The sequence below is a fragment of the Cavenderia fasciculata genome (genome assembly GCF_000203815.1).
Source record: "Cavenderia fasciculata unplaced genomic scaffold Scf_EUAJFUG02HR96I-5, whole genome shotgun sequence".
NCBI classification, from domain to species: domain Eukaryota; phylum Evosea; class Eumycetozoa; order Acytosteliales; family Cavenderiaceae; genus Cavenderia; species Cavenderia fasciculata.
Window position 1 is genome coordinate 1,963,441 of NW_004457624.1, and position 20,157 is coordinate 1,983,597.

At 35.4% G+C, this 20,157-nt stretch overlaps 9 protein-coding genes across 9 annotated transcripts; 4 read left to right on the forward strand and 5 right to left on the reverse strand.

Moving 5' to 3' along the window:
- Positions 1-943: 943 nt before the first annotated feature.
- On the reverse strand, positions 944-2,302 carry DFA_11774 (putative transcriptional regulator; the record flags this gene model as incomplete). The annotated part of the gene is made up of 2 exons (XM_004350669.1): positions 944-1,768; positions 1,946-2,302. The coding sequence occupies 2 exons, from the start codon at positions 2,300-2,302 to the stop codon at positions 944-946; spliced, it is 1,182 nt and encodes a 393-aa protein (XP_004350720.1).
- Positions 2,303-4,310: 2,008 nt separating this feature from the next.
- Positions 4,311-4,776, reverse strand: DFA_11775 (uncharacterized protein; the record flags this gene model as incomplete). The annotated part of the gene is made up of 3 exons (XM_004350670.1): positions 4,311-4,426; positions 4,499-4,568; positions 4,651-4,776. The coding sequence occupies 3 exons, from the start codon at positions 4,774-4,776 to the stop codon at positions 4,311-4,313; spliced, it is 312 nt and encodes a 103-aa protein (XP_004350721.1).
- A 435-nt stretch (positions 4,777-5,211) lies between these two features.
- Positions 5,212-6,591, reverse strand: DFA_11776 (polyketide synthase; the record flags this gene model as incomplete). The annotated part of the gene is made up of 1 exon (XM_004350671.1): positions 5,212-6,591. One exon carries the CDS (start codon positions 6,589-6,591, stop codon positions 5,212-5,214), a length of 1,380 nt encoding a protein of 459 aa, XP_004350722.1.
- A 2,211-nt stretch (positions 6,592-8,802) lies between these two features.
- On the forward strand, positions 8,803-10,757 carry DFA_11777 (uncharacterized protein; the record flags this gene model as incomplete). Its single annotated transcript, XM_004350672.1, has 3 exons — positions 8,803-8,979; positions 9,092-9,738; positions 9,812-10,757. 3 exons carry the CDS (start codon positions 8,803-8,805, stop codon positions 10,755-10,757), a joined length of 1,770 nt encoding a protein of 589 aa, XP_004350723.1.
- Positions 10,758-10,920: 163 nt separating this feature from the next.
- rpa49 (putative RNA polymerase I subunit) lies at positions 10,921-12,392 on the forward strand (the record flags this gene model as incomplete). Its single annotated transcript, XM_004350673.1, has 4 exons — positions 10,921-11,087; positions 11,278-11,841; positions 11,916-12,029; positions 12,119-12,392. 4 exons carry the CDS (start codon positions 10,921-10,923, stop codon positions 12,390-12,392), a joined length of 1,119 nt encoding a protein of 372 aa, XP_004350724.1.
- Positions 12,393-12,718: 326 nt separating this feature from the next.
- On the forward strand, positions 12,719-13,107 carry DFA_11779 (uncharacterized protein; the record flags this gene model as incomplete). Its single annotated transcript, XM_004350674.1, has 2 exons — positions 12,719-12,787; positions 12,910-13,107. The coding sequence occupies 2 exons, from the start codon at positions 12,719-12,721 to the stop codon at positions 13,105-13,107; spliced, it is 267 nt and encodes an 88-aa protein (XP_004350725.1).
- Positions 13,108-13,230: 123 nt separating this feature from the next.
- DFA_11780 (uncharacterized protein) lies at positions 13,231-14,982 on the reverse strand (the record flags this gene model as incomplete). Its single annotated transcript, XM_004350675.1, has 4 exons — positions 13,231-13,461; positions 13,545-14,354; positions 14,433-14,657; positions 14,755-14,982. 4 exons carry the CDS (start codon positions 14,980-14,982, stop codon positions 13,231-13,233), a joined length of 1,494 nt encoding a protein of 497 aa, XP_004350726.1.
- A 230-nt stretch (positions 14,983-15,212) lies between these two features.
- gghA (peptidase C26 family protein) lies at positions 15,213-16,390 on the forward strand (the record flags this gene model as incomplete). Its single annotated transcript, XM_004350676.1, has 2 exons — positions 15,213-15,234; positions 15,405-16,390. The coding sequence occupies 2 exons, from the start codon at positions 15,213-15,215 to the stop codon at positions 16,388-16,390; spliced, it is 1,008 nt and encodes a 335-aa protein (XP_004350727.1).
- A 127-nt stretch (positions 16,391-16,517) lies between these two features.
- Positions 16,518-18,932, reverse strand: DFA_11782 (uncharacterized protein; the record flags this gene model as incomplete). Its single annotated transcript, XM_004350677.1, has 2 exons — positions 16,518-17,275; positions 18,272-18,932. The coding sequence occupies 2 exons, from the start codon at positions 18,930-18,932 to the stop codon at positions 16,518-16,520; spliced, it is 1,419 nt and encodes a 472-aa protein (XP_004350728.1).
- Positions 18,933-20,157: the final 1,225 nt, after the last annotated feature.

Consider the following 20,157-nt stretch of genomic DNA (forward strand, 5'->3'; position numbering starts at 1 on the left):
GAATGTAAAGTGCATCCTTTTATTGCTGTCTCTCTGCAGATCTTTTTCCACCTGTAAATTTTTTTTTTTTTTTTTGTTGGATGGCTTGGGTTAGAGGTTTCACTGAAAAGCAATGGAATTGATTACCAAAATTTAATTTGTGTCAAGCCTACAAAAAAATCATGCCTGTGTCTCTCTCTCTCGTTCATGGCTTGTATGATTTCAATCAGAGGCAGATGGAGTTTTGAAGAATCTTTGAAAACAGAAGGAATTATTGGCTATGATTGACAATGGGAACTGGGATGAGCTAAATCGAGGGTACGGACAATGGTGGAATATAGTAGATAGTATCATAGTTACTATAAAGGTTAATTTAATGATTGTTGGTGATTACTTGAATGTGATGAGAATTTCAGAGCATAAATGATCAGATATCTGGGCTAAAGGCTGTTTGGAGAGCTTGCTAAACCATTTATAGGTTTGGAGTTATGTGATAACAATGAACACATCATGGATCTATTCTATTGTTTTAGACAAGAGAAAAATATTAATGTTTGGTGGTGAATATGACAAACAAATAAGATTCTTGGTTGGTGACTATTTTCACTATCCATACTGCCAAATTTTAAATATATTTGTAATACCAAAGTGATGGCAATGAAAAATACTAAGAATGGTTGATGCAAAGTCTTGTGATTAAATTATTAATTACCACCAGCCATATCGATTGATTGTAAAGTGTATACAAATAAACTATGTAGTAGTACCACTCTTGATAGTCTACTACAACTGTTACAAATATATATTAATTAAAAAAAAAGAATTATATACATTTTTATTTTAACCTTGGACCAGCATAAGCTGACTTGCATGATGTTATTATTATTATTATTAAGTTATTATATTGGTTCATTATTACTATCTATTATTAATATTATTATCTATTATTACTTATTTAATTATTTTAAAATGGTATAAAATCGGTACCACTATTAAAAGATCCAAAGTCATTGTCAAAAGAAGCGGGCAAAGTATTAAAAAATGGATTATTATATGGGTCATTGTTGGGATGATTATTATTATTTTGATTATTATTATTTTGATTATTTTGATTTTGATTTCTATCGCCAAAAGTATTATTATTATTTGAAGTGGTTGAAGTAGTAGAGGTGGTTGAAGTCATGAATGGATTGTTTGCAATCGGTGATGGTTGATGAATTTGCATTGGTTGTTGTTGTTGTTGTTGTTGTTGCTGTTGGATATTGTGGCCGCCGTTGCCACTATTACTATTGTTGTTTGATAAAAGACTATGACCGAGGTTGTTGTTGTTGTTGTGTGAAATGCCGTTGCTGTGACTGCTGATGGATATGATCGATGGCGAGAGAGAAGATGGTTGTGGAGGTTGTGTGGGAGAGAGTGGGAGAGGTGCGATAGCCCCCAATGGACCGCCGACACCCTCTGTTATAAATAGATCCAATAGCTCGCTCAGAGTCTCTGAATCGCGACTACTGGCGTTTCTAAAGACACGTCTAACCTTTTCTACACGTTGTCTTGGGTCCAATTGTACATATGAGCTCATCATCATTTTGAATGCATCTTCAAACTCGACCTTGCCCAGAGATGATGATGACGACGACGACGAAGACGACGAAGACCCAGAAGAACCAGTCATTATGACTGGATTGGGGACAGCAAGAAGAAGACTACTGTTGCCGCCTCCTCCAGTGGTTGCGGTGGTACCTTTAAAGTTGTGATCGATTAATTTTTCTATAAGTCTTTGTTGCTCGCTCTGTTGCATTTGGATCTTGGTGACGCTGTCCATCAAAATGTCGTTCCAGGATCTCTTCTTTTGTGGTTGTTTCTTTTTGAGTTGCTCGGGCTTGGAGATGACCTTGATGGGTTGGGTGTACGCCGAGAGATGCTTGATAGATTCTTTCGAGATTGGATCGAACCCTTCAATCTTTACCTTGAAAAACATATCTTCGTGCTGCGATGTCAACACCTTGATACGAAGCTCCATCGTGATGGTGTCTCCCGTCTCGTTGGGTGTCGATTTATATTCGACGGGCTTGCTCTTTACAAAGTCAACCTCTTTCTCGCCTTCGACAGAGTCACTGTCATAGACTAGCGTTGCCTCAAAGGCGACGTGGTTGAGATCTATATCGTGTTTTCTGAGCTTAAACTGCACTGTAAAGGGACTGTTCTTAATGACCACTCTAATGTTCTTTTGCAATCCATTTCTTGTCACCTTTTCTTCAAATGGCGATGTCTGTAAAGACAGATCCAATCTTGATGGATCACCCGTTACCATTGCCATTGACATGTTTTAAAAAAAAAAAAAAAAAGAAATAGATAGATAGATAGATAGATTCTTTTTTTCTCTCTCTCTATCTCTCTAAAGTGTAACTTGATGGGTGTATGTATGATGGGTAGGTTGTAATAATAATTGATTTTAAAAAAAAAAAAGCTAAACTACTAAAAGATGTAAAATAGTATGTTAATAAAATGTGATATAAATATAAATAAATATAATATGTTGTTGGTAACAAAAAAAAGTTATACTCTAACGTATTGTGTTTTTAGAGTTTTTTTTTTTTTTTTTTTTTTTCCCTCTAAAAGTAGTAGTGCAAAAATGAGTCAAAACTCTAACACACTATACCTGAAAGCAATACACACAATCGATCCTTCCTTCTTTTCTAAGAGTGTGGTGGTGTGTGAATAGAGATGTATCTTTACTTTATCTGTATGGTGGGGTGTATATAAATATATTTACAATGAATGATTGATTTTGAGAACCTTGACTTGCCTTCTTGCTCTCACTCTACACAAACAAACAAAGAGATAATGTGTGTTTGAGATATTTTATAATGAGAAAAAAAAATAAAAAATTGATTTTTTTTTTGCAAGCAAAGAGGCAACGATGGCACTACAAAGAGGAGGAACCCCAATAAATTGTTGATAAACACTCTGGATATTATTGATCTTTGTTGTTATAACTTCCTCTGCCCTATCCATGCATAGGTCGTCTCTCTTTCCCGAAAATATTATTTCGAACTTTCCTCCATTTTCACCAATGCAGCATCTCTTCATTGGAAGAGTCTGTTGATTGGGTACCCATGGGTGGCTCTGTATAAGATTGAAAAAGAAAGATTTGTTTGTTTGTTTGTTGAATTGGGAGACCCATCCATATCATATTAATATCCCCCAATATACAATGTGTGGATTGATTGATTGCTTGATGGCTATCCGAAAACTCCGAGCTGCGGCTCGGTTACTGTTTGTCTCACAATAACACTACTACACAATGCCGTTGGTATGATATGATACTGACTTGTTGTTGTTACTATTGGTATTATTAAATTCTGTGTATGTATGTATATGTATGTATGTTATCTTTGCTTGATTGTATTTATTTTTAGGAAGAAGATATATAATATAAAAGGAGTAGTGAGGAGTGTAGGAGGAGTGAGAGTAGGAGAGGAGTGTCGCACACCGTGATGATTGATGTGAGATGGTTTTGAGAACTTACACTAAAGAGAGAGAAACAATGACAAATAATGGGTTGATGTTGTGCAAAGAAGAAAAGTACAAGTAATTTTTTTACAAACGACAAGGAAGGGAGTAGCGTGTTTGCAGCAAACAACAAAACACGAAACAATTTTTTTGATCGATTGCTTTTCCCACATTCCTGGTTCTTTCGGTTGGTCGTCTTTATAAAGACGAGCACTTTTAACAAAGTAAGTATCCCAAAATCGTCGACCGTTATCAGAACGTCATGGGCTCGATCTCACTTTGATGACCTTTAAAGAGGTGGATCCCCCTCTTCTTAAGATTTAGTCCCAATGCACAATTGAGGGGCTTCCACCAAAAAAGAGAGTCGTCGTGTGTCCTTTGGAAATGTGTTGTGGCAGTGACCAAAAGTTTCGATAAAGGTCACAAAAGAGAATAGATCTAATCTAATCCCTAGATAGTGATAAAAAAAAAAAAGGAGGTCGGGTAGGGGATAATCAACCATGGATTATCGGATAATCGGGAATATATGATCACATTTTATTCCAACCATCATTGACTTTTTTGTTTGAAAATCAAAGAGTAGTAGTTACAACAATTGGGTACGAAAACAAAGCGACTACTTTATCCAATTGTTAATTTTGATACTTTTTGTTGTTGCTGATCCAAAAATAACATATTGTATTGTTGGTATACCAATAAATGAGTTAGATATGTGATGGACAGTTTAGAGATAAAACCCATCAATATTCGACATATGTTGTCAAACCAGCTTGTGAAGAATGTAAATTTACAAAATAATATCATCATTATTGATATTGTTATTTTCTTTTTTGTTGTTGTTGTTGTTGTTGTTGTTGTAATTGTTGTTGAGTTGCTTCCTCTAATGCTCTTAGATGAGGATTTGAATTTAATACAGCTTCATATTTTGCATTTACTATAGTGTAAATAACCATTTGGTTAATATTGAATGACATTATTGTATCGCTTTTAAATACTTGATACATACAAGAAGCTACATGTTGTTCTTCAATCTCTCTTTCACGTTCCAATTTTCTTCTGTGATGACGTTCTTCGGCCTATGTTGATAGATAACAGAACTGTTAATTACATTGTCGTTTGTCGTTGTCGTCGATTAGTTGTTCAATAATAATAACTTACAATAGGTCTAGCAGCAACGACAAAAATGAATAAAGGTATTGAAATGATTTGAACACCTCTTAGGATCTTACCTCCAATAGTCTTTGGTTTATCTGCTAATCCTAATGCTCCTAATATCTTGTTCATTCTTGACTCGTCTACAAGTATAATACAAAAAATGATTATATTAAAAGAATACAGAAAAAATAATCGATCATTGCAGTCTTGAAAAAAAAAAAAAACAAATTATTATTATATTAAATAATACAGATAATCATTATCTGTAAAGAAAAGAGGTTATTTGTTTGTTTGTGAAGAGAGAGTGACCAGTAGTAGCAAGTACAACCAAGCTATACAATTTATTTGTTTTTATTTTCATTACAATATGATTTATAGAATAACTAGTTAAATAAAGAAATATAATAGTATAGGTAATATGTTTGTGGTGATGATGTATGTATGTATGTATCCATCCATTTACAGATAGATAGAACAAATTAGAAGAGGGGAGTGAGAGAGAGTTGAGAGTTGATGTGTGATATGTTGGAGTTGTGTATAATAATTTTGATTCTTTTTTTTTGTTTAATGAATTAACTTTAATAACATTGCTTCAATAGATGCACCTGGAGAGAATGCCATGATCATACCATTATCCATGATGGCAGTGGAGGAGTGACCATTGTTTGAAGATTCCTCTTCCATTGACTTGATACGGTTCATGATGCGTTTGAGGACAAAGAGAGCCGAGCAAGAGACCATGTTACCATACCATTTCATAATGTCGTACGAGTCGGCCAACTCTTCGATGGGGAGTTCGAGACCTTCTTGGACAGACTCGAGAATACGACGACCACCTGGATGGACGGCCCAAAAGTGGATGTCTTGGAGGGTGAGCTTGTGGTTGGCGAGGAACGTGGTGACGGCAGGCTTGATGTTACGGGTGATGCACGAGGCGAGCTCAGGACGAAGAGTGAGGTCGATACCGCGGTCACCGACATGCATGTGGAGGGCAGACATGGAGTCCTTCATGAGCTTGCTCATCTCGTCGACGATTTCGATGCGGCCTTGGAGTTGGTCACGTGGTTGGGTCGACACGAGGGCGGCGACGGCACCGTCACTAAAGATGCAGCTGCTGACGAGATGGCTACGGTTGGACCAGTCAATATCCATGTTGATCGAGCTGGCTTCGACGCAGACCATGAGGACATAGGTGTTGGGACGGGCACGAGCGTGGACATAGGCGGTACGCAAGCCAATGACAGCGGCACCGCAACCCATAAAATTGATCATGGTGCGACCAGCAAGATCGGGGAGGTCGAGCTCGCGAATGAGCGTGGCGTCAATGGATGGAGCAAGCATGCCGGTCGAGGTGACACCGACAACATGGCTGATTTGGGAACGATCGATACCAGTGTTTTTAATGACACGTTCGGCAGCCTCGACAATGGTGGCGGTGATGGCCTTGGCAAACATTTGGTTTCTCTCGCCAGTCTTGGCCTCGGTGATTGACAAATCGGCAATATCATAGAAAAAGTGACGTTGACGGATCTTGCAATTGTTGTAGACGTTGGTCAAAAAGGCCTTTTCGGGAACCTTGGATTCGTACAACTTCATGATATCCTTTTGCGACTTGCAGTGTGGGGCACTGATTGGTTCAATGCCGACAATGGCAGTGGCCATATTCGACGAGTTGTTCAATGGCGATAATGGCGAGTGACTGTCCGACACTGACATGGATGCAAGTGGTGACACGAGTGGAGTGGTCGATGCCGAGTTGATAAATGGCGATGGCATTGGTGAAGATGGTGGAGTGGTTGGTTGAGCAAGTCCAACTGGAATGTTTAAAGAATTCTTTAAACATTCACCATTGACTTGTACTTTAAGGTCATTGTGATGATTAGTAATTGATTGAATAGTTGATTTAATTTCAGAAGTTGATAAAGTTGAAGTTTCGAATACCATTTTTTAGGAGGGAGATTTTACAAATTGTAATATTATAGATAAGTAGTAGTAAGAAAAAGAAGAAGAAGAAGAAGAAGTTTTTTAATTTTAATAGTAGTATAGAAAGAAATGATACAAAAAAGTAATTAAATAATTAATTAATTTTTTTTTTTAAAATATAGTATTGATACAAAAAAAAAAAAAACTAGTAGTAGTAGTATAAATGGTACAAGAAGAAGAAGAAGATATTTGAAATGATTTATCTGTTTCGATTATATATTGTAGATTAAAGTAAAAAAACGACCTTTTATACTTTCTGTTGCAGGAAAAATATGGATATTAATTAATTATGATTTTTTAAAGAAACAGTTAAATTGGGATAAAAGTTGTATAAAATCTCAAAGATATTATCCCTACACGATTATTTGTCCCAATCAACCGTACACAGTTTTACAACATCGGAAATTATTTGATCACCAATATTAAAAATATTCAACCACCAACATCCGACTCCAAAGATATGTTCAACAAGCCAATATAAATCATGTTACTTTTGACCGACACTGCAAACAAATCTTATTGTTGGACAAGAGTGCGTTCGGTTTTAAGTTCATCACAGCAGGGAGTTCGTTGTGGGTTCCAAGCCTATTTCCATCCCAATCGATTGCCACCTCCTCCACCACAGAGAGAGAGAGGAACTTCCTCCCAACAACAAAACTGCAACGTTTGCACTTGGAAAAGTTTTTTGTTAAAAATTTATTTTTAAATTCCAACCAATTCAACAAATTTTCGTCAACCAGCCACCCTTAAAAGTCCACTAGTCATCGAATCTTCAGACACCAACAGACTGAAATAGATATGGCTGGTGGGTGTGTGGTAGTGGGGTGTTGGGTGGTGGTGACGCCAGCTACATACAGCTATGGTAAAGTGTCATCATAATAGATGGGTTTTGCAGAGCAGAACAATGACAATAGAATTAGTTTATTTATAAACTGTGTACTCTATCACTCAACCACCAATTGCTCGTATAATCAACAAGACTAAACAAAACATCAACAACAACAACATCCTCTCTCAACATCAATTTAACTTTTAATTTATTGGACGTCATCTTCTCCTTTGGTGGGGAGTGGAAACAGATAGTCATATTTTCATTTTAAAATACTACACCCAATTGATCCAACCCTTGTTTTTCTCACCACCCACACAACCATTGTGGTGGTACTTGTAGTGTGAAAAAAAGGTTTACATCACGCGATTGATGTGCAAAGTGATCATTCTATCTTATCATATGCAATCTGGTCATTTTTATCATTTTTTATTACCACCACAATTGTTTGTTGGTTATCTATCTTCTCTATTCTTTTCTTTGATAATTTTGAAACCAAAAATATTATTGGGTTTGAGTTGTTTCAAATTATTTTTAAAATTCCACCAATTTGTCCAATCAGATCCAACAAATTCAATTCATTTGGCAAACTTTATGAAGACTACCTTCCTATTCGTTTGTTCTTCTCTCTCTCCCTCTCTCTTTCTCTCTCTCTCTATCTCTCTATGGTGGTTTTTGCGTATATGTGTGTGGGTGCGTGTGAATTATTCATTATGATAAATAATATGTTGAATCTTTAGATCTGTTGTTGTTGGAAAAAATGACAACTACATTGAAAATCTAAACTTATACATCTTCCACATCTTCCTCGAAATCCAATCCAAATTAAACTCATAGTAGTAGTAGTGTAAAAATACAAACAAACAAGCAAACACACGCTCGAACAACTATTGTTTGTTTGCAAGTATAGATCAAATATTTATTTCGATTATTAATATTTTTCAATTGTGTTGGTGGGTGGATGGGTGGAGAATGTGTGGGTGGTCAACTCTTCAAAGCATCCTAATTGGAAATGAGCCCATTGACCAATTAGCCAGGTGGTCAAATTTGAACCTTCCTATGACTACTATTTACTGGGTTCTTGGGGTACCCATTTCTACGCTCTATAGAATTCTTACCAAATACCTTGTCATAACAACAAAAAGTCATCGTTTCAAAAAGGATAAACTAACTAATTGGTCGCTTGGATCCTCCTCCTCGTCGTTTATCAAACAAACCAGACTTTTTATTTATTTAATGCTGCTGCCTTTTGTGTTATTATAATTATATAAATCCTTGTTCTTGTTGTTGTTATTATCGTACTTTAATACTTTCTTTATTATTATTATTATTATTATTTAACAATGGTTTCACCACATTATGATGTTGTGGTGATTGGAGCTGGAATTGCTGGCTTGTCACAATGTCGCCATTTACTATTAAAAATACCTGGTCTAAGAGACAAGAGGGTTGCCATTATTGACCCAAGATCAACCATTAGAAACAATCAAGCAGAAGATTTTAAAGTTGGTGAATCAACTGTTGAAATTAGTGCTTTATTTTTTCAAAGGTAACAAAAAAATAATAATCCAAATATATATTTTTTATTTTAATATTAAAATAATTATTTGTTTATTTTTAATTTTTTTTAAGGAATTAGAATTACAAGATTATTTAGTAGAGAATCAACCACCAAAATTTACATTACAATTTCATTGGCCTAGAAATATTGAAAAGACAGATAGTATGGATGATTATTATTCAACGTGGGCCATCAAGAATCCAGAGATCCAATCATTTCAATTGAATCGTTCAAAGATTGAAAAAGATCTATTACAAATGATACTTGGTCAAGGTGCTATATATTACCATGGTAGAGTTAAAGATGTCGATATTACAGAGGGTGATAATATAAAGACCGTTGATATTCAAATGTTGTCAGATGAAGATCGATTCGAGGACCAAAAACAATTGGAACGTATTTCAATTACCACAGACTATATTGTCGATGCAAGTGGTAGAAATTTCATTATTGGTAGTCGTACCGATAATATCCTCAAAGGACCAGAGAATTTGTTTGGACTTGCCAATGGTAGTACTTGGGTGCGTGTCAAAGCAATTGATAAAAAATATTTTGACTTTAACAGTCAAGATGTAACTGCTAGTTGGTACTATGATACAAACCATTTCTTTGGTCCCGGGTATTGGCTTTGGATGATTCCAATTGAACGTGGTAGTCATGATTTTTCAATTGGTGTTTCTTATCATAAAGATAGATTTAGTCCAACTCAATTTAATTCGTATGAAATATAAAAAAAAATAATTATAATCTTAGCTTTATTATTTTTTACTTACTCTTTTTTCTTTTTTAAGATATGAAAAATTTATGTCATTTTTAGAAAAGAATCAAAAGATATTATATAATTTAATCAAGAGTGGAGAGATTATAGATTTTCATAGATGGCCAACATTACCACACACGAGCAAGAGATTTGTATCGCCAGACAATTGGTCGGTGATTGGGGATGCAGCGGCCATTTTCGATCCATTCTACAGTACTGGCATGACCATGATTGCCCAAGAGGTGGAGTGTGTGACAGAGATTATTCGTCACAAGTTGGCAGGTGATGAGAAAGGTGTGGCTGATCGTGTCGATGCATATGACAAGTTGGTTCGTACCATCACCCAAATCAACAACCATCTGATCAAGAGTCACTCGAAACATCTTGGTAATGCATCGGTGATGAGTTGGCGTATCTACATGGAGAGCACCAATTACTTTGGAACAGCACTTCCCGTTTACATTGGAAAGTATCATCTCTGTCCAGTGTTTTGTCGTGACTTTGCTGCCAATGTGCATTTTCTCCTAGAGGGACGTGACCGTCTGCTGAAACTGATGGATTACATGGTGGACAATAACATCAATGCCGGGTTTATGGATAACCACCGTGGTGACAATCAGTTGAGTGGCAGTTGGGCACCAGCCATCTCGTGGGACTATGACGGTGCAATCAAAGATTGCAAGTATGGCTTCAAACGACTAAACATTCACAAGTACATTGTCAACACCATGTGGTATGATCTTCGTATAGTTACACTTCTATACTACCGTGTGTACGGGCTCGCTGGTCTTGTTCATCCCGACTATCTCTGGTTGCTATCGGTTCGTTCAATTGCAATGACCAAACATTCATTCCAATCTCTCGTTCACCAATACAACAAATGGGGTGTCCCTGCCAATGAATACTATCACAAAATGGGTCTAGATTTTAAATCTTATTCTTATAATGATGATATCATTCCTTGGAATTATGATTAAAAAAAAGTAATAAAGAGAGAAGGGTAAACACAATTATATTGAAAAAAAAAAAAAATTAAAAAAATTAAAAAACAAAAAACGAACGATAATGATAATTACCTTGAAATCAAACAAAGTAATAACTCTATATAGTTGATAGATAGATAGATAGAAAGAGAGAGAGATGGCACCATCAACTAATGATAAAAGACAATTATCTTTTCAAGTAAAGGAAGATTCAGGTGATTGCTCACCATGTGTATTAAACTTTCATGGTGGTCTCCCAAGTCTAAACTTTCTCGAAGATAAAGACACCTCTTTCCAAAGTCTTAACAACAGAGCAAAGAAGATGCGTGTTCTTCACTCACATGGTGAGAATATGACTTATGAATCAATCCCTCAAACAAAAAAAGGCAAATGAAAATCAATATCAACAGTAAGTAGAGAGAGAGAGAGAGATTAGTAGCCGAAACAAAGAGATAGATAGATAGATCGATAACTAATCATTTCACTTCATTTGTCTATTATTTCTATATTTTAGATATGTAATTTGTAGATATAATGAAACAACAGGTAAAGTTCAAGTTGTACCAATTGATGAGATTCTACAAGTGAATCAATCGATCAATGATTATGAAGAGAAGTTTGATACAGTCGATAGAAGCACAATGAGTTATCTTGACAAGGAGAAATCACTTGCCAACAGCTTTGGTAGTAGAATCACAAAGAAGACTATTCACAAGACAGAATCTGAAAACTTGGGTAGTCTCGACAGTAGCAAGACCAAACAGATGGCTGACAATGTCAAGAATGAACTCGTCAGTCAAGGTGCATCAATGGAAGACCAAACAACCGATCTTCCACAATATAACTTGGAAGCTACCGAGGCAAAGGATATCTATGCAATTGAAATCCTCCTTCCATTCGACGTCTACTCGGAATTGGATGTTTCCGATTCAATGGCTTTTTGCAAGGATAAATCAACCATCCCCGAAACTCTCCCATCATATGTCAAGCAAAAGATTGAAAAGATCTCTGGTATCGAAGATAACGAAGATAAGGAACATGCTTGTAAAATTTTATTAATTATCTATTATATGTCTTTGTATGTTAAACAAAAAAATTTAAAAACAAACAAAACAACAAATATTAATTATATTTATTTATTTCTATATATAGAATGGCAAAAGCAAGAAAAGGAAAGGATATTTTTACTGTTTTATCAGAAAATGGTGTTCCAAGAGAAACCAAACATTATCTTTTAAATAATTTCTGTACTAAAGTTTCAAAGACGTATGTTTAAATATAAATATATAATATATCACATTGAATTGATCATTCTTGTGTAGAAATATTAATTTTTAATTCTTTCTATTTAAAAGTAAAAATACTATGAGTTCATTCCAAACAAACAAACTTTACAACTTTGTTGCCATTTTATCACTTCATTTGGATGGATTCTATAGTAGATCAGAATCAATCAATGAACTTGCAAAGGCTTTGGGTATTGAACCACATATCTTAACCAAACATTACCAACGTGTTGGTTGCACAACCATCAGAGATCCACAACGAAAGAGTTTTATTGATTTCAGATTAAAGGCTCCATTAAAAATTACAGAAGAAGTTAGACAATTTAAAAAGAAAAAGTTTTAAAAACAAAAATAAATAAATAAATTATACAAACATATCACACAAACAAGAATGAGAAAAGATAAATATCTCAAAATAGTATTATTTTATTTATTTTAACCCCCCACTTATACTAGAGAGATATAATATCTCTATCTTTGTTTGTATTAGTTTTGTTTGCGCGATCTCAATACCAAAGATTCGTCTGCACCATCCCGGGAGCAAAAAAATGAATTAATTAATTTTAAAATAGAATTATAAGACGAATGACTCATTATGGGGACTCAATTTTTATCTAGTTCTCACATTTTATACATCTTTATTCAACATAACAAATAGACGCATACACGATGGTATCAAAAGAAGAAGTAGCAAAGCATTGTACAAGAGGTGATTGTTGGGTCATTATCAATGGAAAGGTAAGTGAATAACTATTGAAAGTCTTGGGTGTTGTGTGTGTGAATTTAGAAAACACAACATTACATTCAAACTGTTTCTAACATTGTTGTTTTATATTTCTTTTTTGCTCTTTGTTTTGTAGGTATATGATGTAAGTCATTTCCATTCACTTCACCCTGGAGAAGGTATCAATGGACAATATATTGCTGATCACGCTGGAAAGGATTGTTCAGATTTGTTTGAAAAGTTTCATCAATCAGACGATCCATTTGAAATGTTAGAAAAGAGTGAAGATGGTAAAGAACCAGGAATTGTATATATTGGAGAATTAGACGAATAAAGAAGAAAATCAAATAGGAACAGAATAGAATAGAAATAGAATTATTTATAAACACAACAAAACCAAAACACAATCATTATTTATTATTTGGGTCAAGAATCTTCTCTCTTCAATTTCTTTCTTTTAAATACAACCAGTACAAGAAGAAACAAAGTTATTATCTTTTGTTTTGGTATTGATAGCACAATTACATCTTCTTCTAAGATCCAATGATGCTATATCCATATTATTGTGAATGATTAGAATCTGTGTTTTATCAATCACCCTCTTTGTAATATCTGCTTTTGATTTCTCTGTAAAATAATCAAATATATTTGGTAACAATACATTATCATAATGACATGATTTAATAATCTAAAAAAAAAAAGGAAAAGAAAGAGTTAATACTCTTTTAAAAAAATAAATTATTATTATCTCTATATAGTTTGATTTCTTACAGATTTTAATCTTAGACCATTAATAAAACCTATTTTCTCTTCAATTTGAGGTAATATTGGTAATATTTCTTTATAGAATTTGCCAATGTTGAATAGTCTATTGATGGGTCTAGAAGTATGACTGTCAGTATTCATGAGACAAGTTCCAAAACCACAGAATGGATTTGGTCTAATAGCAAATGATCCATAACCCATCAAAGATAACATTGGTTCAAGAGCCGATCCAACATTGATTGGGAAGAAATCAGAACTTGCAATGGTTTGATTGGTAGCTCTTTCAATTTCTTGTATCAATTCATAGGGATCATTGTTGTTGATAATATCTTGACTCGTCTGTTCTGGTGTTGGTAGTGGTTGAGATTGCTTTTCAGCTTGTATATCCTTTTCAACTCGTTGTTGAAGTGATTGGTAAAGATCTTTTGGTGGTCGTTCCAATGAGAGAATGATGAATCTAATCAATTCATTTTTCGATCTTAAAAGATGAAGAATCGATGAAAGATTGGCAAATGGTCTCTCTACCGCAATGGTAATGACAGCTTGTATACCATTGTATTGTGAAAGTACTTGAAGAAGTGCATTGAGATCTTTGGCAAACAAGTCCTCATCACCTCGTTTCAAAAAGTATTTGAGTGCCGGATAGACCTTACCCAAAAGGAATGAAGAGTCTGGTAACTTTCCAATCTGACCCAATCTCTCTACTGTCACCTCTAATAATATTGGATACCCTTTTAATGTATTTGCAATAAATATAACTATACTATTAATTGTAACTATATCATTTGTTCCTTTTGCCATAATTTTTAAAACAAACTAAAAAGATAATTAAAAAGTAAGTAAATTGTAATCAATGTCTCTTTATATTTATATATATATATATATATATCTTACCTTTCTATTTTTAGGATACATTGATTGAAAATATTGAAGATTTGATAGGATTTGATCATTGGTTAAAAAGGTACCTTGTTGAAAGATATTCAATTCCAGAGCAAGTGATTGTTGTGGTGTAAAAGGGGAAGGTGCAGATGATGAATTTGAACTAATCCTAGATATAATAGTATCTTCTATATCTTTAATTGATTTATTTAATTCTATACTATTATAACTTGACATCTAGAAAAAAGGTGTGAATGAACACAGCCGATGATGTTAATACCAAAAAGTTAACTTAAAGGCCATTTCTTCTTCTTCTTCTTCTTCATTATCTTACTCTATTAAAGAATTCCAATGATGAACATATTAAAGTATAATTTGATGGATGGTGTACACATAATGATTTCAAGTATACCTTGTTGTCTCTTGATACAACTTGAGCATCATTTAATATTAATCCCTTTCGATCTATCAATGTACATCTTGAACAATATGTTTTTGTTGAATATATAATATCCTCTTTAATCATTCCTAAACTACTAGTAGTAGAAGTAGTAGAGGTCATTATTACTACTATATCACTATATAACTGTAAACTGTGAATTTATGAATAAAATAAACTATGTCTTTGCAAGTTGTCTGAAATCATTCGGGTTCAAACACCTTTTCGTTTTCAGCAGTAAACTGAACAATCGATTCTGTGTTCTATTCTATTAATATTAATATTAACTAATTTAGCTATACACTGAAATTACTGTGTCAAGCCAGAGTGAAGTGTTGGATGACTGTTGGGACATGTCTTTGGAACTTTCAAAATGTTTTTAAAATTGATGCGCAGAAGTGTTGGGTTCCCAATGCACTGAAACAAAAATATCTATCAATAGATACCTCTCTTTCGATTTGCGTTATTCGAGTTATTATCTAATTAATTAGAGAGAGTAGTTATAATAATAATAATGTTTATATATAAATATTTTGTATTATTAGTAGTACTTGCTGCAGTACTTTCAAACAACTGTGCAGCAGTCTTTGCAAAGAGACAACAATCAAAATCATCGCATGCAACACAGATTAACAATCGACCAATCATTGGTATTTTGACACAACCAACCAATGGTGATATGGCCAATTATGGAGATCAATATCTTGCAGCTAGTTATGTAAAGTATGTAGAGAGTGGAGGTGCACGTGTTGTCCCCATCCTCTATGATAGTCCGGCCGACGAGATCAAGAGTCTCTTTCAATCGATTAACGGTGTCTTTTTACCAGGTGGTGGTGTCGATCTAGACCAATCACCACAGTACACAGACACACTCAGATTGTTGTACCAACTCGTCATCCAAGCCAACGACAATCAAGACTACTTCCCACTTTGGGGTACATGTATGGGTTTCCAAGAGATCAATATGATGCAAGCCAACAACCTCGACATTCTCTCACCATACGACTCTGAAAACTACACTGTTCCACTCAACTTTACGTCGGCTGCTTCTAGCAGTCGTCTCTTTAGTCTTGCTACACCATCGATCATGCAAAACCTCGCATCTCTCCCAATCACCATGAACAACCATATGTGGGGTGTTGCTCCATCGACCTTTGCCTCTACCGCTCTCCTCTCGTCATTCTTTAACGTTCTCTCGGTCAACAATGATCGTCAAGGTCGTGTATTCATCTCGACTATCGAAGCCAAGGAATACCCCATCTATGCCACCCAATGGCATCCAGAAAAGCCACTCTTTGAATGGTGGGATCAAGAGGTCATCGATCACTCTCTCCAAAGTATCCAAGCCAACCAATACACCTCTACCTGGTTTGTCAACGAGTGTCGTAAGAGTCTCCACTCTTTCCCAGATCAAACAGCTGAATCTGCTGCTCTCATCTACAACTATGCTCCCATGTTTACATTTGACATTGAACCTGATTTTGAACAAGTTTATTATTTCAATAATCAAACTGAATTATATTATTATTAAATAAAACAAAAAAAAAAGAAAGTAATTAATTAATAATTATTTTAGATTTTACATAATATCCAGGACAAAAATAATGGACGGATGGATGGATGATTCTTTATTGTTTTATTTTTTCTTGTTTTGTTTGTTAGACATCAGCACCACTATTATCAACAAGACTTCTAGGATGATTGTTATTATTATTATTTGGAGGACTATTATTTAATGGATTTATATTTGGAATATTATAATTGTTACTTTGTTCGACGGGTGGATATTGTTGTTGGTGGAGTTGTTGTTGTTGATTTAATTGAGAAAGTTGAGGTGGTTTATGTTTTTGAAGGAATTTAAATCCATTTTCAATTTCCTCTTCCTTTTGCTTTTCTAGATGTGATTTATCATAGGGATCTTCTGGATCCTCTGGATTGTTGTTGTTTGAACGACGTTTCTTTGCCTTGTATCTCTGGTAACACATTAATGATCCAAATACCAGAGCAAGAACGGCAACTGCTCCAAGTACAAAGAGAACAACCCGATTACGTCGTATCCATTCCTTTGGACACATGGGATTATAATTGTGCAATGTAAATGCTCTGAGACCCATTCCATTGCGACCTGTCGAGTTGTTTAGAATGACAACGTTGACTGGAAGTTGGGAGGGGTCACCTTGCAACAGGTATTTCGAACTACTTGGTTGGAATAGTCTAGAGGACATGAGAACGTCATTTGATGCAATCTTGACAATCAACATCTCTGTTCCAATCATCTCTACTGTTTCTGTTGGCTCTACAATGATCACCTTGAGAGACCCGTAAAAGTTTCGACCTTGGATCGTGACCAATGAGCCGGGTGCTCCTGTTTCAGGATAGATCGAGTAAAAGATAGGCCAGTCTGTTTCGTTGGCTACTTTGTTGATACACAGTTCTGGTCCGTTGGGACAGTCTATCTGTCCGAGGAACCCCTCCACTTGGATTGAATCGCCGTACGGACAGTCGTACCAGACCGACGCCACCTTGATTTTAAGTTGTTGTTGTGAGATGCACGACACGGGGTAGCATGCCGGTCGCTGTGACAGCGATCCATTGTCATTGGTTATGTAGCCGCCCTTGGTGAGCGTGCTTTCAAAACATCTGCTTGCGGTCTCTCGAGACTCTCCATAGTCTGCAACAGAGAGTTCCTTGAATTGGGAGCAATAGTTGTCGTCAAATCCTTCGATAAAGGGGCAGTAGTCTGGTATTTCAAATCCACCCAACCCAGTGCCTTGGTAGTCGAATGCTGGGGGGACAGACTTGTTTGCATTGCAGTTTCCAATCGCCATACGGTCAAATGTGCAGCTACGTTTGTACGCGGGCTGGTTGCAGTACATACGCTCGTCCTTCCACTCGTTGCACGGGCCATTGACAAAGTCACATCCTTGCTGGTACCCCCAAACCAGCTGGTTGGCTTGAGAATAGTTTACACGGTAGAACCCAGTGTCCTCGAAAAAGGCAAGGGTGAGGTTGGATATGATCGGGTTGTGTGATGCTGTGCCAGTCATATACTCGTTCATAAACAGTCTCTTTTCCCAATGTGACAGTTGTGTTCCCACGCCACCGCCATCCTCGAGCTCGGCTCCTTCCAAATGGTCGCATCCATAATGCTCACGAACAAACTGTTTAACGCGAGGTGTTGCGACCATACTAGTCTGGACCAGTTGGCCATGCGCACCACTCTTGAATACCGGCTTGTCCATTCTCAGATACTTGATAGTATCGTGATTCAAACCAAGGACATGTGTGATTTCGTGTATGGCGACACTTCGTTGTTGCTCATAAAACTGTGGTTTGGTGTTGAGTGCCGCTGGATTAAAGTTGAGTTGTGCAATGATCGACTTGCCATTCTTGCCGTCGACGCACGACATACCAAACGCAAGCACGTCGTTTTGCACCAGCGGACGACTTGTCACGAGCAACACCAAATCACTATGGTTGACGCCCGACAGTATAAACTCGGGTGGGACGGCAATGGGTGCACTTGGATTGCAATAGCTTAGTGGCGACCCAAATTTTATCGGATAGTCGATTGGATGCGTCATGGACAGCGTCGACTGGAAAAATTCCACTGCTTCTCGGATCATTTTGTTGAGATGTTGTCGTTTCTCGGGTGTCAACACATCGTTTGGTCGACACAATGTACTAACCATCGTTCCATTCTCCAACATAAAAACATTTTGATTTCTATTTTTACATGAATATTTTGTATCATTTTCATCCAATAAATTATCAGAATAAATTGTTATTCTAATTGGATTCCAATCATTACTATCAATATTATTATTATCTATATTATTATTTTCAATTGTTGATGGTGGTGGAGTGGTGGTTATATTGTTGTTTTTGGTTGTATTATGATTAGTATTAGTATTATTTTTCTTATTATTTCCAGTTCCAATATTAATATTTACATTAATATCGGAGTGTTGTAATTTCGAATTTACAAAATAATGATTATTATTATTATTATTATTTGTATATTGTTGTTGATTAGTGCCTTCGGGGAAAAGTGATTTTCTAAAATCAGCCATTTCTTGATGAATACATCGATATGTGGGAGGTGAGTGTGAGGAGGAGGAAGAAGAGGAGGATTCTGTACAAATAATGGCGGTAGGTACAGTGATGAGAATTAATAAATAAATAAATAATACATGGCTAGTAATATTAATAACCAATTTGCAATAATTGCTATTATAACCAAAAAAGTTGCACGATTTTTTAAAAATCATTTCTCTAAAAACAAAAGGAATGAGAATTATTTGAATTAATATTAAATATCATTGTGATTGTTGTGTTGTTAATCATTGTCATAATTACCAGGATGTGAGAGAAAAGTTATAAAGATGATCTATCCAATTTTTTTTTTAATCAAATGGGAATTTTTCCAACAACAAAAAATAAACTTTTAGATTATTATTTTTGACAGTCGATCAATCCAATTGCAAAATAAATATAAATATATATAAAAGGTAGTGGTAGTAGGATTATTTGTGTTTTGGAAATTACTATTATAATAATTTTAAAATTGATTGAATTTGATGTAAATTCGAATTTGATGAATCTATAATTATTTTGATGTTTCGACTTGAAGATGTAAAATTTGATAAACTAGTCAATAGGAAAAATATTTTAAACTCCTACTGAATGTTGTTATTGTTGTTGTGAACAAACTATCTTTCCAATGTGTTTAGCAACAGAAGAAGAAGAAAAAGAACCATTGGTGGGTAATTTTAGTTGGAAGATTGACAAGTAATGGAACTAGTCCAACGCAGCAACAATTAAATAATAGTATTAATATTTAATGCTCCAGGGTGTTGGTTGTCCACTCAACTCTCTATAAAAATAGTTGAAGTCATACAATCTCTTGAAAAATCTTATCTTTCAGCTTTAAACTATCATAACATAATATCCTCCAACACTCTGTCTGGTTTCATCAACCCACACACTATAACCACAACCCTAACATTCCTTCCTTCCTTCCATCTCGTCTGTCAGTCTGTTTTGTCCATCCATCTGTCCATCCGATGCATACAACAACAGTGGCAAAACAAGTACCGTCACTAGTGTTGTCGGTAACAGGACACGGTATGTGAGTGTGAGGGGAGTGTATGCGTGTGGTTGATATTAACACACAGAGTTGGTTAATATTCCAGGTGTGTGTGGGTGATAGAATCGTTAACGACATTACCAACCAACTCTTCTGATAGAATTCTATTTAGACGTCGAATGTCTGTGGACAGAGAGAGAGAGAGAGAA